At 68.8% G+C, this 10,851-nt stretch overlaps 1 protein-coding gene across 2 annotated transcripts in view; it reads right to left on the bottom strand.

Annotated features, from left to right (window-relative positions):
* The window catches only part of JAG2 (jagged canonical Notch ligand 2), a 25,927-nt gene that overhangs the window by 11,256 nt on the left and 3,820 nt on the right, over window positions 1-10,851 (bottom strand). The window contains exons 2-5 of one of the 2 annotated variants that reach the window (XM_032839634.1): window positions 10,298-10,648; window positions 2,956-3,013; window positions 1,216-1,467; window positions 1,051-1,111 (exon numbers count right to left, since the gene is read on the bottom strand). In XM_032839634.1, coding sequence (XP_032695525.1) covers window positions 1,051-1,111; window positions 1,216-1,467; window positions 2,956-3,013; window positions 10,298-10,636 — 710 coding nt within the window. In that variant the 5' untranslated portion in view covers window positions 10,637-10,648. The remainder of the gene's footprint in view (window positions 1-1,050; window positions 1,112-1,215; window positions 1,468-2,955; window positions 3,014-10,297; window positions 10,649-10,851) is intronic. The other variant, XM_032839635.1, reaches the window with a different exon arrangement.

Below are 10,851 nucleotides of genomic sequence, written 5' to 3'. Positions count from 1 at the left end.
TCTGTCATCTCCCGGTGACCCCCACGACCCCCAGCCCGTCCCATGTCATCTCCCGGTGACCGTACGACCCCGGCCCGGCCCACGTGTTTTGGGTCACATCACTCCTCTTTTCTGGCAGTGTCTCCCGGGACCAGAGAGATGCCGATGACCCCCTCCCGCACACCACCTCCCTTCCTCTGCCCAAGGCAGTCTGGCCTCAGTCGTGGTAGCTCTGCCGTTCAACAGTTCCGCAGCAGACTTGGGGTCCTTCCTGCCCCCCGCTCTCCTTCCCAGCCCTTCTTCAAGCCCACTCCAGGGAGCACCTGGGGGGCTCCGTGGGTTAAGCCTCTGCCTTCGGCTCGGGTCATGATCTCAGGGTCCTGGGATCGAGCCCCGCATCGGGCTCTCTCCTAGGCGGGGAGCCTGCTTCCCCCCTCTCTCTGCCTGCCTCTCTGCCTGCTTGTGATCTCTCTCCTGTGTCAAATGAATAAATAAAGTCTTTAAAAAAATCCACTCCAGGATGCCTGTGGGGCCCACCCACCTCCCTGTCTCCTGCTGGTCCTCGCCCACCACCTCCCAGCCCTGCAGCAGCCTCCCCACTTGGCTCTTCCCACACAGCAGCTGCCCTGGTCCATCTCACCCCACCCCAGCCCCTCCAGCACCCCTCTTCTTCCCCATGTCCCACTCCCACACTCAGCCTCTCTCTGTGTCCACCCATGCCCTCGGTGCCTCCTGTGCTCTGGGCACCGGTCATTGGCCAGCTCCTGGCCCCAGAGTTAGGTGGGATCGCCCTGGCCACCTCCCCGGCCCGTTGTCCCGCCATCCCGCAGAAGCGCCCTGCATAGCCACCGCCCAGGCACGATGACGGTTGTCGGCGTCACTGTGCTGACAAGTGACACGAGAGCAAGGCCTGGGTCCCTGCTGTCCCACTCAGCCATGGGGCCCAGGGTGCGTGGGGGGGTGTGCAGGGGAGCCAGCTGGAGGACCCCCGAGGGCAGGAGGGCCCGGGAGCCGGCAGGGTCCAGCCGAGCCTCCGGCTGGGGGACCCCCGAGGGCAGGACGCCCACTCACCTGCACTCGCCAGGCACGGCACAGCCCCCGTGGAGCAGGTTGCATCCTTGCTTGCACACGGCTGGAACAGGGAGGAGCGCGTGAGGCCGCAGAGCCCCGGGGGAGGGTGTGCGGGCCCCCCTCGCGCCCCCCTCACCTCCCCTTGCGCCTGGCCCGGCCGCTCACCCTCTCTGCACTCCTTGCCCATCCAGCCGTCCATGCAGGCCTTATTGCCGTACTGGTCGCAGGTGTAGTGGCCAAAGAAGTCGTTGCGCGGCCTGCAGAACTTGTTGCACGTGGTGCTGTAGTAGTTCTCGTCGCAGCGCACGCGGATGCGCAGCTCCAGGTGGGCCACGTGGCCGCGGAAGTGCAGGCTCTTCCAGCGGTCCTCGGGGTTGATCATGCCCGCGTGCGACACCCGCTCGATCAGCAGCTCCTCTTGGGGGGGCGGCACAGTCAGCCGGGCCGAGGCTGCCTGCCCGGGGAGCTGGGGGGCAGCAGGGACACTGGCCGGGCCGCCAGGGGGCGGGGGGCCAGGGCCGCAGCTCTGCAAGGCTGCCCTCCCTCTCCCTCTGTCCGCAGGGCCGCCCCCAGCAGCGAGCACGGCCCTGTCCCGGGAAGAGCCTTCTCTCGCCCTGAGACGCGCCTGGGCCAGGAGCTCGAGCAGCCCGGCCTCGCGGCAGAGGAACCCACTGGGCCCGAGGGGCCGAGCGGGCAGGTTGACCACCCTGGGCACAGCGGCTCGTGAAACCCTGCCCCACAGCCCCGTACCCGTCTGCGCTGCTCCCCGCTCCACGGCCCGGGGGTGCCGGGTGCATCGGCCTCCGCAGCTCTAAGCTGGCGACGTTGCCCACTCCAGCCTCTCCAGACACGGCCTCACACCCTCACCCCTCCCCCAGAGCCCGTCTGGCCAAAGTGCCTGCTAGCCTGTCCCTGGACCCGCCTGGTGCCCTCTGAGCACTGCCCCCAGCTCGGCCCCTCCAGGCCCCAGCATCCTCATCGGCGGGGCCCGGGGCTCAGCCTGCCTCGGCACCCTGGTGACACTGCCCTCGACCACAGAGCAGCCATCCCCCCGGGGGCCCCTCCGTGCTGCCAGCCCCCAACCCAACCAAGGTCTAGCCCCGCAGCAAGCCCTGTGTCTCCACGTGGACTCCGCCGTGGCCAGAGACCCATTCCACCCGAGGCTGCCCGTGGGCCCAGCACCCCGCCACCTGCGGGATTCACAGCCGTGTCCACACCAGCCTCCATCCCAGGCCTCCAGTGCATCCTGCGTGCAGCAGCCCGAGCCCTCCAGCGTCCAGGGAAAAGCCAGCGTCCTCGCGGTGGCCCACACAGCCTCCACCACCTGACCTGGCCTCACTAACCTCACCACTCCCACACCACATGAGCCCATGCTGCTCGCACACACGGCTCGCTGCCCTGCCCCTCCTGCTTTGTCCACGGGCACAGCCCCTGCCCTGTCACCACAGGGCCCAAAGACTCCGTGCGCGGGCTGGCCAGCTATCACATGAGCCTCGGGAGGGGCCCTCAAGCCCCATCCAGGAGAGGCAGGCAGAGAAGGGGCCACGGAGGCAGAGCGAGCCTCTCGGGGCACTCAGGCCACCAGGTGCCTGACGCGGCCTCGGGAGAGCGTGCTCATCAGGGGAACAGCATGAATGAAACCAAGACAGGGGAGGACACGTGCACGGCTCTGCAGGTCGCACACGGCAGAGCTCCCCAGCAGCCAGGGCAAAGAGAGACACAGCGCACTAGAACCTTGGGGGTGGGGCAGCCTTCCTGGGACCGGGGCCCTTGTCCCCAGCAGGCAAAGGACAAGGAATCTGGCCACAGGCATCTCTCTGGCTAACGGGGGTCAGCCTCCCTGTGCCCTGAGGGGGGCCCCATAGGCAGCAGCCCACCCAGCCACCCAGCTCCCAGCGAACTCACCATCTGGGGTGGTGTCGTTGTCCCAGTCCCAGGCCTCCACAATGAGGGTAAAGGAGCGCTGCACACACAGAACATCAGTGAGGAGCCAGCCACACCCCTGCCTCCACCTTACCTCACCCCAGCCTTGGCCACTGCGCCCCCCCCGTGCCCCCAAGCCTACCCCTGGCTCAGTGAGGGTCTGTCCTCTGTACCCCCTGCCACCTCACCCCTCTGCCTGGAGCAGCAGCCTCATGCCATATCCCAAGAGACCCCAAAATGACCCAGAGGAGGGAGGCTCTGGGGACTTGAGCTCCTGCCATCCCAGCAGCCCACACCCAGCCGGCTGGACCGGCTTGACTGGCACGGAGAAAAGGGAGAGGGACCCGGGCAGAGCGGTGGGCTGAGGCCTGGCACAGCCCAAGTGAGCGGCCCCAGACCAGGGTCCCCTGGGTACCCCCCCTAGGGTCTGGGGGTAGCGCCCCCAGGCCACTCGCTGGGGCCTGTCACACATGAGGTCTTGCTGCTAGCAGAGGCCCAAGAGGAACAACGGCCTGTCACCACCCCAGCTTCCCCCCACCAGGCCCTGGGGATGGAGGGCAGAGGGCACAGTCTCCGCAGAGCCCCCAGACTAGAGCAGGTGCCCAGTGCAACACACACAGGCCACAGGCCCGCCTCCTCCTAAGGACAGAAGGAGCAGGGAGGGGCCCTGGCTGCATAGATGGGGAAACCGAGGTCCAGGGACTGCCCATGGCTGCCCCCCACACTCCCTCCTCCCAGGAGGATGTGGCGGGCTCATGTCACCCAGCAACCTCAGAACCCACCCTCCCCACAGAGTAACCAGAGCCAGCAAGCAGCCCCACCCGTGTCACCCCGGGCCACAAGCTCCAGCAGGAGGGGAGGCCCAGCTCGCTTGGCCAGGACCCTCCGGGGCTCCCTGACACGAGCCGCTCCACACTTCCAGCCCAGCCGTGAACATGCTGGCCACCCCTCCCTCTGGCCCTGATGCCCCGGTTTGGGGGCCCACAGCACAGGGCCACCTCTGTGATCCCAGGCTGGCTGGCCTCCCCCCAAAAGGGGGGACCGCACTGCCGAGTCCAGCCTCATCCCCACCCTCAGCGCCCCCGTCTCCTGGGCCTGCAGTATGGCCATGCCAGGGAGAACACACTACACAGCCAAGCACCGAGGGCCACTGCCCTGACACGCGGACCCCAGCCTTTGGGTCCTGCCCTTGGTACACAGCTGCGGCAGATAGGCCACGGCCTCCCTGGACCCCGGCCCCGCTCCCACGGCCTCCCTGGACCCCGGCCCCGCTCCCACGGCCTCCCTGGACCCCGGCCCCGCTCCCACGGCCTCCCTGGATCCTGGCCCCGCTCCCACGGCCTCCCTGGACCCCGGCCCCACTCCCACGGCCGGCCACACCAACCACTCCCACCACCTCCAGATGCCCAAGCATGGCCCTACTTTAGGGACCCTCTCCTTGACCCCTCTGCAGGCCTGTGACTGTCGCTGCAGCGAGACAGCACCAGGACACACTGGCCCACCCACAGGGCTGTATGCCTTATGCACCCTCCTGACCCTTCCCTGAGAACAGCCCCCCAGACGCCCCAGGAAGATTCACAGGACCTCATGCCCACCCCGGAACACAGACAGGAACCCTTCTAGAACACTCCCTGCCATGTCGGGCTATCTCCAGGCTCTCAGTCCCACTTCTCGAGTCGCCCATAAATGCACTCCCCGTGGCCACTGCCTGGCCAGCTCCCTACAGCCAGTGGGGCCTCCACACCCCTGCCCACGGGAGCCCCAACAACCCCCAGGGCTCTGTGTTTTCCCCAAGGTTCAGAACCCCCTCGGGGCTCCCCATGGCTCTCACCCTCCTTGCAGTCCCCCAGCCCCTGCTGTGCCGCATCTCAGCCTGCCCACCCTGCCCCAGGGCCTTTGCAAACACAGCTCCCTCCCTCTGCCAAGAATGCTACTCTCGGGCCAGCCTTCCCCTGGCCATTCCTAGTCCTGGTGACAGCTGGAGGGCCCGCCCAGCTCCTTCCCAGGCCCCACTCTGTCCATTCACTCGTGGAGCAAGCACCAGGCGTGGCTCTGCCACTAGCAGATGGGTCAGCAGGGACCTGGGGGGGCGGGGTTGCTCTAAACAGGGGTGGGGCCAGGCCTTGGAGAGGGAGAGCTCGAGATGGGGAAAGCACTCCGAACAGCACGGCAGGCCCGCGGGGCCGGAGGAGCGTGGCACGCGGACAGAGGGAGCGGGGTCGGACGGCGCGTGGTCGCCAAGGCAGAGCTGAGCAGGGCTGCTGGTGGGTCCGGGAGACCTGAGACCGGCCCCTGTGCAGAGTGGGCCGCGAGGGCGGGCATGGAGGACGCCAGCAAGACAAGCACCTGGGCTCTAGCCGGGCAAGCAGGGAGCGCCTCGCCAGCGGCTCAGGTAGGGTTACCACCGCCTCTATCCGCGCCCCGGGCTCCAGTTACCTATGCCCCCACCTGCCCACCCAAAAGGGCCCCAGCGCCCGCCAGCTGGGCTCCCCACACTCGCACCACAGAGAGTCATCCAGAGAGAACCTGAGCCGGCAGGTGTCCCTCCCCCCGCGCTGGGCCTCCTCCCCTCCTACAGGCCAGGCCCCAAGACTCAGTTTCCCCAACCGAACAGCGACCTCTCGTCCCCGTGCTTCCCGACTTGCGAGCCACTGGCCAGGACAGGCTTTTGTCAACCCCAACTTCCCAGAGGGCTGGAGAGGCAACAGGCCTGGACTGGAGGCCTCCTGGGTGCCCTGAGGCTCCAGGGCTGGGCCAGGGCAATGAGAGCCCGGCGGGGATGGCTGAGGACCTCCCCAGCAAGCGCGGAGCAGCCCCAGTCCCCCGCCTCCGCTGGGCCGCCTGCCTGCCTGATGCTGAGCAGCCCCCCTGGCGAACTGGCCTGAGTCCCTGGACGCCCAGCCACGCCTCTTCTGGAAAGACTGTCTGGTCCCACCTGCACCTGGAGGGCGGACCCCCCCAGCCCGACCACCTGACCACCTTCTCCCCAGCCCAGACCCCCCAGGCCAGGTCCACACGCTTCATCTGATCCTACACAGGAACACAGCACAGCAGCCCAAAGACACACGAATGGTCCTGGGCAGACCTGGGTGGGACCTACACTGCACGCCCCAGGGCCCAGGGCGCACCATGGCCAAGGAGGCCCAGCACAGCCCCCGGGGCCACCACCGAGTCCCCGGGCTCCAACCTGGTTTCCTCCCATGGCACCCCGCGTCCGCAGCCCAGCCCCCCACGGGGCAGAGTGCGGTGCCGGCGCCAGGAGCTCTAAGCACAGATACATTTCCTGAAACCTGAGCCTTGGAGAAGCCCGGGCCTCTGCCGCCATTGTCCCCAGGGAGAGGGGAGGGGGCCACCTCTCCCCAAGGCTCAGCAGGAGGAAGGGATCACAAGTCCACCCCACACAGGAACCCAGACACCCACACTGTACACCAGAGAGCAGCCAGGGCCTTGCCGGGTGGTTCACCTCAGCCCAGGGTCTCCCCACGTCTTGTCTCCCCACACCTTGTCACATGGGCCTTGTAGGACCCCTCGAGCAAAGCCCACAATCTGCTGGTACTACACAAACCTTCCTTACCCAGGGTCTGCTCCCCGGGGGTCTGGGGATGGGGACCCCAGCTCAACCTGGAGATTAGAGATGCTTGTCACCCAGCCTGGCTCCCCTGAGAACCCCTTCATTGGGCCAGACAGCCCCCCAGCAACCCCATCTGGGTGACCCCAGAACAGCTGAAGGAGACCCGAAAAACCGCAGTCCGTCCTGTGGCGCCCCTGCCGCGGACCCTCCAGCAGTGCTGTCCCGCTGCAGCCTGCCACCCAGACCACCCCCTCAAAGCCTAAGGACAAAGCCTCCAGTCTGCAGGCAAGCGCTCCCCTGGCTGGGGCCGCCCTTCCAGCTCTGCCCTGCTGTCCCTACACCACAGCCACAAACAAGACTCCTGACACCAAGCAGGTGACAAGGTGCAGAGCGGGGTGTGGCCAGCCAGCACTCCCAGCCCCTCCCAGGGTGTGGGAAGGTCACACGTGGGGGGCCCCAGCATGCTCTGGGGTGGTCTGGGGTGGGGGCCAGGGCCCACCCCAGCCCTGTGCTCCTCAGGAGGGGCGGGGAGCACAGGCAGGACGGTGTCTCACACCACCAAGGGCAGCTCAGGCGCCTCCGGCCACAGACCCCAGCCCAGCCCATCTTGGGGGGACACTCGCAGCTGACAAGCTCCCATGGCCTCCAGCCACAACAGAGTCAGGCCCTGTGCTCAGTACCCACCAGATCCTCCCTAACTGGCCCACGACCCCACACACAGCCCGGAGCACGCTGCAGCCCCTCAGGGACCCTGGCCTTCCACGGGGCACTGGGGGGAGAGGAGATGCCGCAGGCCAGGGAGTCAGCCTGCAGGCTCCCCCAAGCCCGAGCCTGCACCCTGTGGCGCCGTTCCCTTCATGAGATCCCCACATGGCCCCATTTCACAGATGGGAAAGCGGGGCCCCAGAACCTGCTGTGTGGCCCGAGATCTCAGCTGGCGGCCCTGTCAGGGTCTGTCCACACACGCACAGCCCTCCCCTAGGACCCACAGTGCACACGACAATGGACACCTAGGGGTGGGGTCCCGGGTACCACGGTCTGGCCCAAGAGGAAAGGGTGCGCCTCCCGCCGGCCCCTCCCTCAGGACAGGGCCCTGGCTGCTACGAGTCCCCTTCGTCAGCCAGCCCCTCCGAGCTCCGCACCCACAAAGCCCCTCCAGACCCTCCACTGGCGACCTACCGCACCCAGAGAAAGCACGCACGCAGACACACGCACAGAGGCATGCACACGCACGCACACACATGAACACACGCACGTGCACGCACATGACCAGGCGTGGTCTCTGTCCCGTCAACTATCAGCTAGGTGCCTGGGCCACTGAAGGGGGTCACTGAATTCCTGGGGGGCCAGGAGGAGGCACGGGGCATCTGTGAGGCAGGTCAGGAGATGACCAGCGGCTCTGCCCTGACCTCCCCGCACCCCAAACCCGGGGCCCGCTCCTGATACAGAGCCTGACCCCAGCCTGGAATGGCACACCACAGACAGCACAGCCCGTGGGACCCGCTCACAGCGCGGGAAGGTTCGGGACTGGCCAACGGCAACTCGAGGGGCGTGCAGGAGAGCAGAGCCCAGACGAGCTCCCTGGCCTCCTGCCTCCAGGGGCACAGGCAGGGCGCAAGAGGAGCCACTTCCCACACCCGCCCGCAGCGGCCCCCCTTCCCCCTCCGGCCACTTTCGAGGCCCTCCTCACACCACCTACTCCCAGAAACCCCAGAGTGCAAGCTGCTCCCTGGCTGCAGCCCACCCACCCCCATTCCCTCCCCCACCCTCCCCAAGGAAGCCCAAACACAGTTTCCAACGCGCCCCAGCTCACGGGACGGAACTGGACTTGCAGCAAACCAAGGCCGCGTGGCCGCGGGGAGCGGAAATACCAGGGCGCTGGCATCACAGGCCAGCCAGGCACCCAGCAGCCAGGATGCGCTGCCGGTGGGCAGCAGAGAGACAGGAGCTGCCCCCAAACAGGCCACTGCCCCGCCGCCCTGGCCGCCGGAGCCCGAGCCCCTCCTGGGGAAGCAGCTCACAGCAGGACAAGAAGAGGTCCCAAGGGCGGCTGCCCAGACTCCAGGGCTCCCAGGAAGGTGAGGGCCTGCCCTGTCCCGTTCCAAACCAGCCAGCTCATGGGGCCAAGAGCCGTGAGGGGCATGCGTTGGCCCTGCCGCATTCCTCCCAGGCCTCCCTGCCCCCACCCCGGCCGGTGCCAGCTCGAGCAGAAAACTCATCCTCAGGTAGCGTTCTGGAGCACCCTGGCTCGGGCCCAAGTGCAGATGACAGGCTGCGGGCTCTGCTCAGACCTGCCTGCCCCGCTGTGAGGACGAGGGGGCTGAGCTTATCGTAACTGCCTGGGGCCCTCCCAGGCCTGCCTCTGCCTCTTCCATCAGGGACGCCTTTCCCACCCAAGGCCCGGAGGTCAAGGGAGACCCCAGACGCCAGTCAGGCAGGCAGGGGCGGTGCCCTGTCTCGAGGGGACCCTGGCCATCCTCCTAGAGCTCGGAGCTCCGAAAGGAGCGAGGATGGGGTAGCGTGCAAGGCCACCTGGTCTGAGCTTAGGAGAAAGCATCAGCACAAGACCCAGAGCCCAGGTCGGGGCAGGGAGCCCAGCCCTCCACAGGGTGGGTCCTCCTGGCCCAACCTTGGCCAGCTTGGCCAGCTCAACTCCCAGCCTCTCCTGGGCCTAGAGTACCAGGTGGACACATTTCTGGTGCCCTTCACCAGCCGCTCCAGCCAGAAGTCCTCGGTTAGAAGGCTGGGTGGCCAATCCCCCCAGCACCCTAGTCTAGCCCCTCCCTGCTCACAGATCCTCTCCCAAACCCACCCGAACTGTCCCTGGCCAGTTCCTGCATGGGGGTGGGTACCTCTCCAGGTCGTCTGTCATTTCTGCCCCACCCAGGACTGCCACTGGGACCTTGTATGTGGGGGGGGGGGGCAGGCTCTGCTTCAGAAAGCTGCCCAGCTCAGGCATGGGTGGGGAGGGGGTTGCTGGGCAGGCGCACCCAGCTGCTTGGGCACATCCCCTGCCTGCCCCAGGGCAGTCCACAGGGCTGAGCCCCATCCCTCCCAGCAGTCCCAAGCCCATGGTTCCTGCCTGTCTAGCCCTAGCCCCTCCTCAAAAACAGGACAAACAAAACCAAAAGCGCACGGAGGGATGATGCCACAGATCACACCAGGGCCGCCTCCTCCCCGGGGTGCGGCGGGGGAGGAGGAGGGTCCCGGGCCAGCAGCAAGGGCTGCGCCAACGCTTCCACGTTGGGTCCTCGGGGGCCCACGTCCCCGGGCGCCAACCCGAGCTGCCCCCCACCTCCATCCTCGGGCATCCAGGAAACTGCAGGGCGGGCGAAGGCTGGCCACGGGCCCGGGGCGGCTCCGCCAGGGCCTGCCCCAGACCAGCCCCAGCACGCGCGGCGCACATGCCTCCGCGGCCTGCCCGGGCCCGGGGCGCCGCGCCTCGCCTCGCCTCGCCTTCCCCCCCTCCGCCCCAAGACAGACACGCGCAAGGAGACACAGGCACACGCCGCAGGCCGCCGCGCACGCGGGCCGCGGCCACCACCCCCCGCCCCGCCCCTGCCGCGACCCCCGCGCGCCCACGTGGCCGGGCGCGGACCGGGCCCCGCGGAGCACGCGCCCCAGGCCGGCCCCGCCGCGCGGCGCCCCCTGCCGGCCCCGCCCCGCCCGGGTGCGCGCAGTCGGCACACAGGGCCCCGCCGCAGGTGCCGGAGGGGCGGCGGGCGCCGGGGGAGGGGAGGAGGGGACACGTACCGGCCAGGCGAACTGGAAGGGGATGACGACGAGGCCGGGGTCCTGGTCGCCTCCGGCCCGGGCCCGCGCCCGCGCCCGGTCCCCCGCGGCGCCCGCCGGCGGCAGGTAGAAGGAGTTGCCGCCCAGCACGGGCGTGGCGCCGTGGCCGTAGCTGCAGGGCCCCGTGGGCGTCACCTTGGCCTGGTACTCCTTGAGGCACACGCGCACGTACGTGTCGCACTCGTCGTGGCCGCAGCCCCCCGCGCGCGCCGTCCGGCCGTCGCCGTCACAGCAGGCGCCGCTCAGCAGCTCCCCGTTCGCGTTCCGCAGCGCGCTCAGCTGCAGCTCGAAATAGCCCATGGGCCGCGCCGCCTAAAAATAAGGCAGAGCGGGAGCGCGTGGAGGCGCGGGCCGGGGTCGGGCCGCCGGACGCGGGCGCGGGCGCGGGGGGACCCGCCCGGAGCCCCCGCCGCGGCGCGCAGCCTCGAGGGCCGCAAGCGGCGGCGCCCGCGGCGGTGCTGCCCGGCCCCGAGGGGCGGCCCGGTGCGCCCCGTCCGCGCCCCCCGCTCACCTGC

The sequence above is a fragment of the Lontra canadensis genome, unplaced genomic scaffold (assembly GCF_010015895.1).
Source record: "Lontra canadensis isolate GAN:19392208 unplaced genomic scaffold, GSC_riverotter_1.0 scaffold108, whole genome shotgun sequence".
NCBI lineage: Eukaryota > Metazoa > Chordata > Mammalia > Carnivora > Mustelidae > Lontra > Lontra canadensis.
The sequence above is the reverse complement of the archived record's forward strand: the minus strand, read 5'-3'. Positions and strand labels throughout refer to the sequence as shown.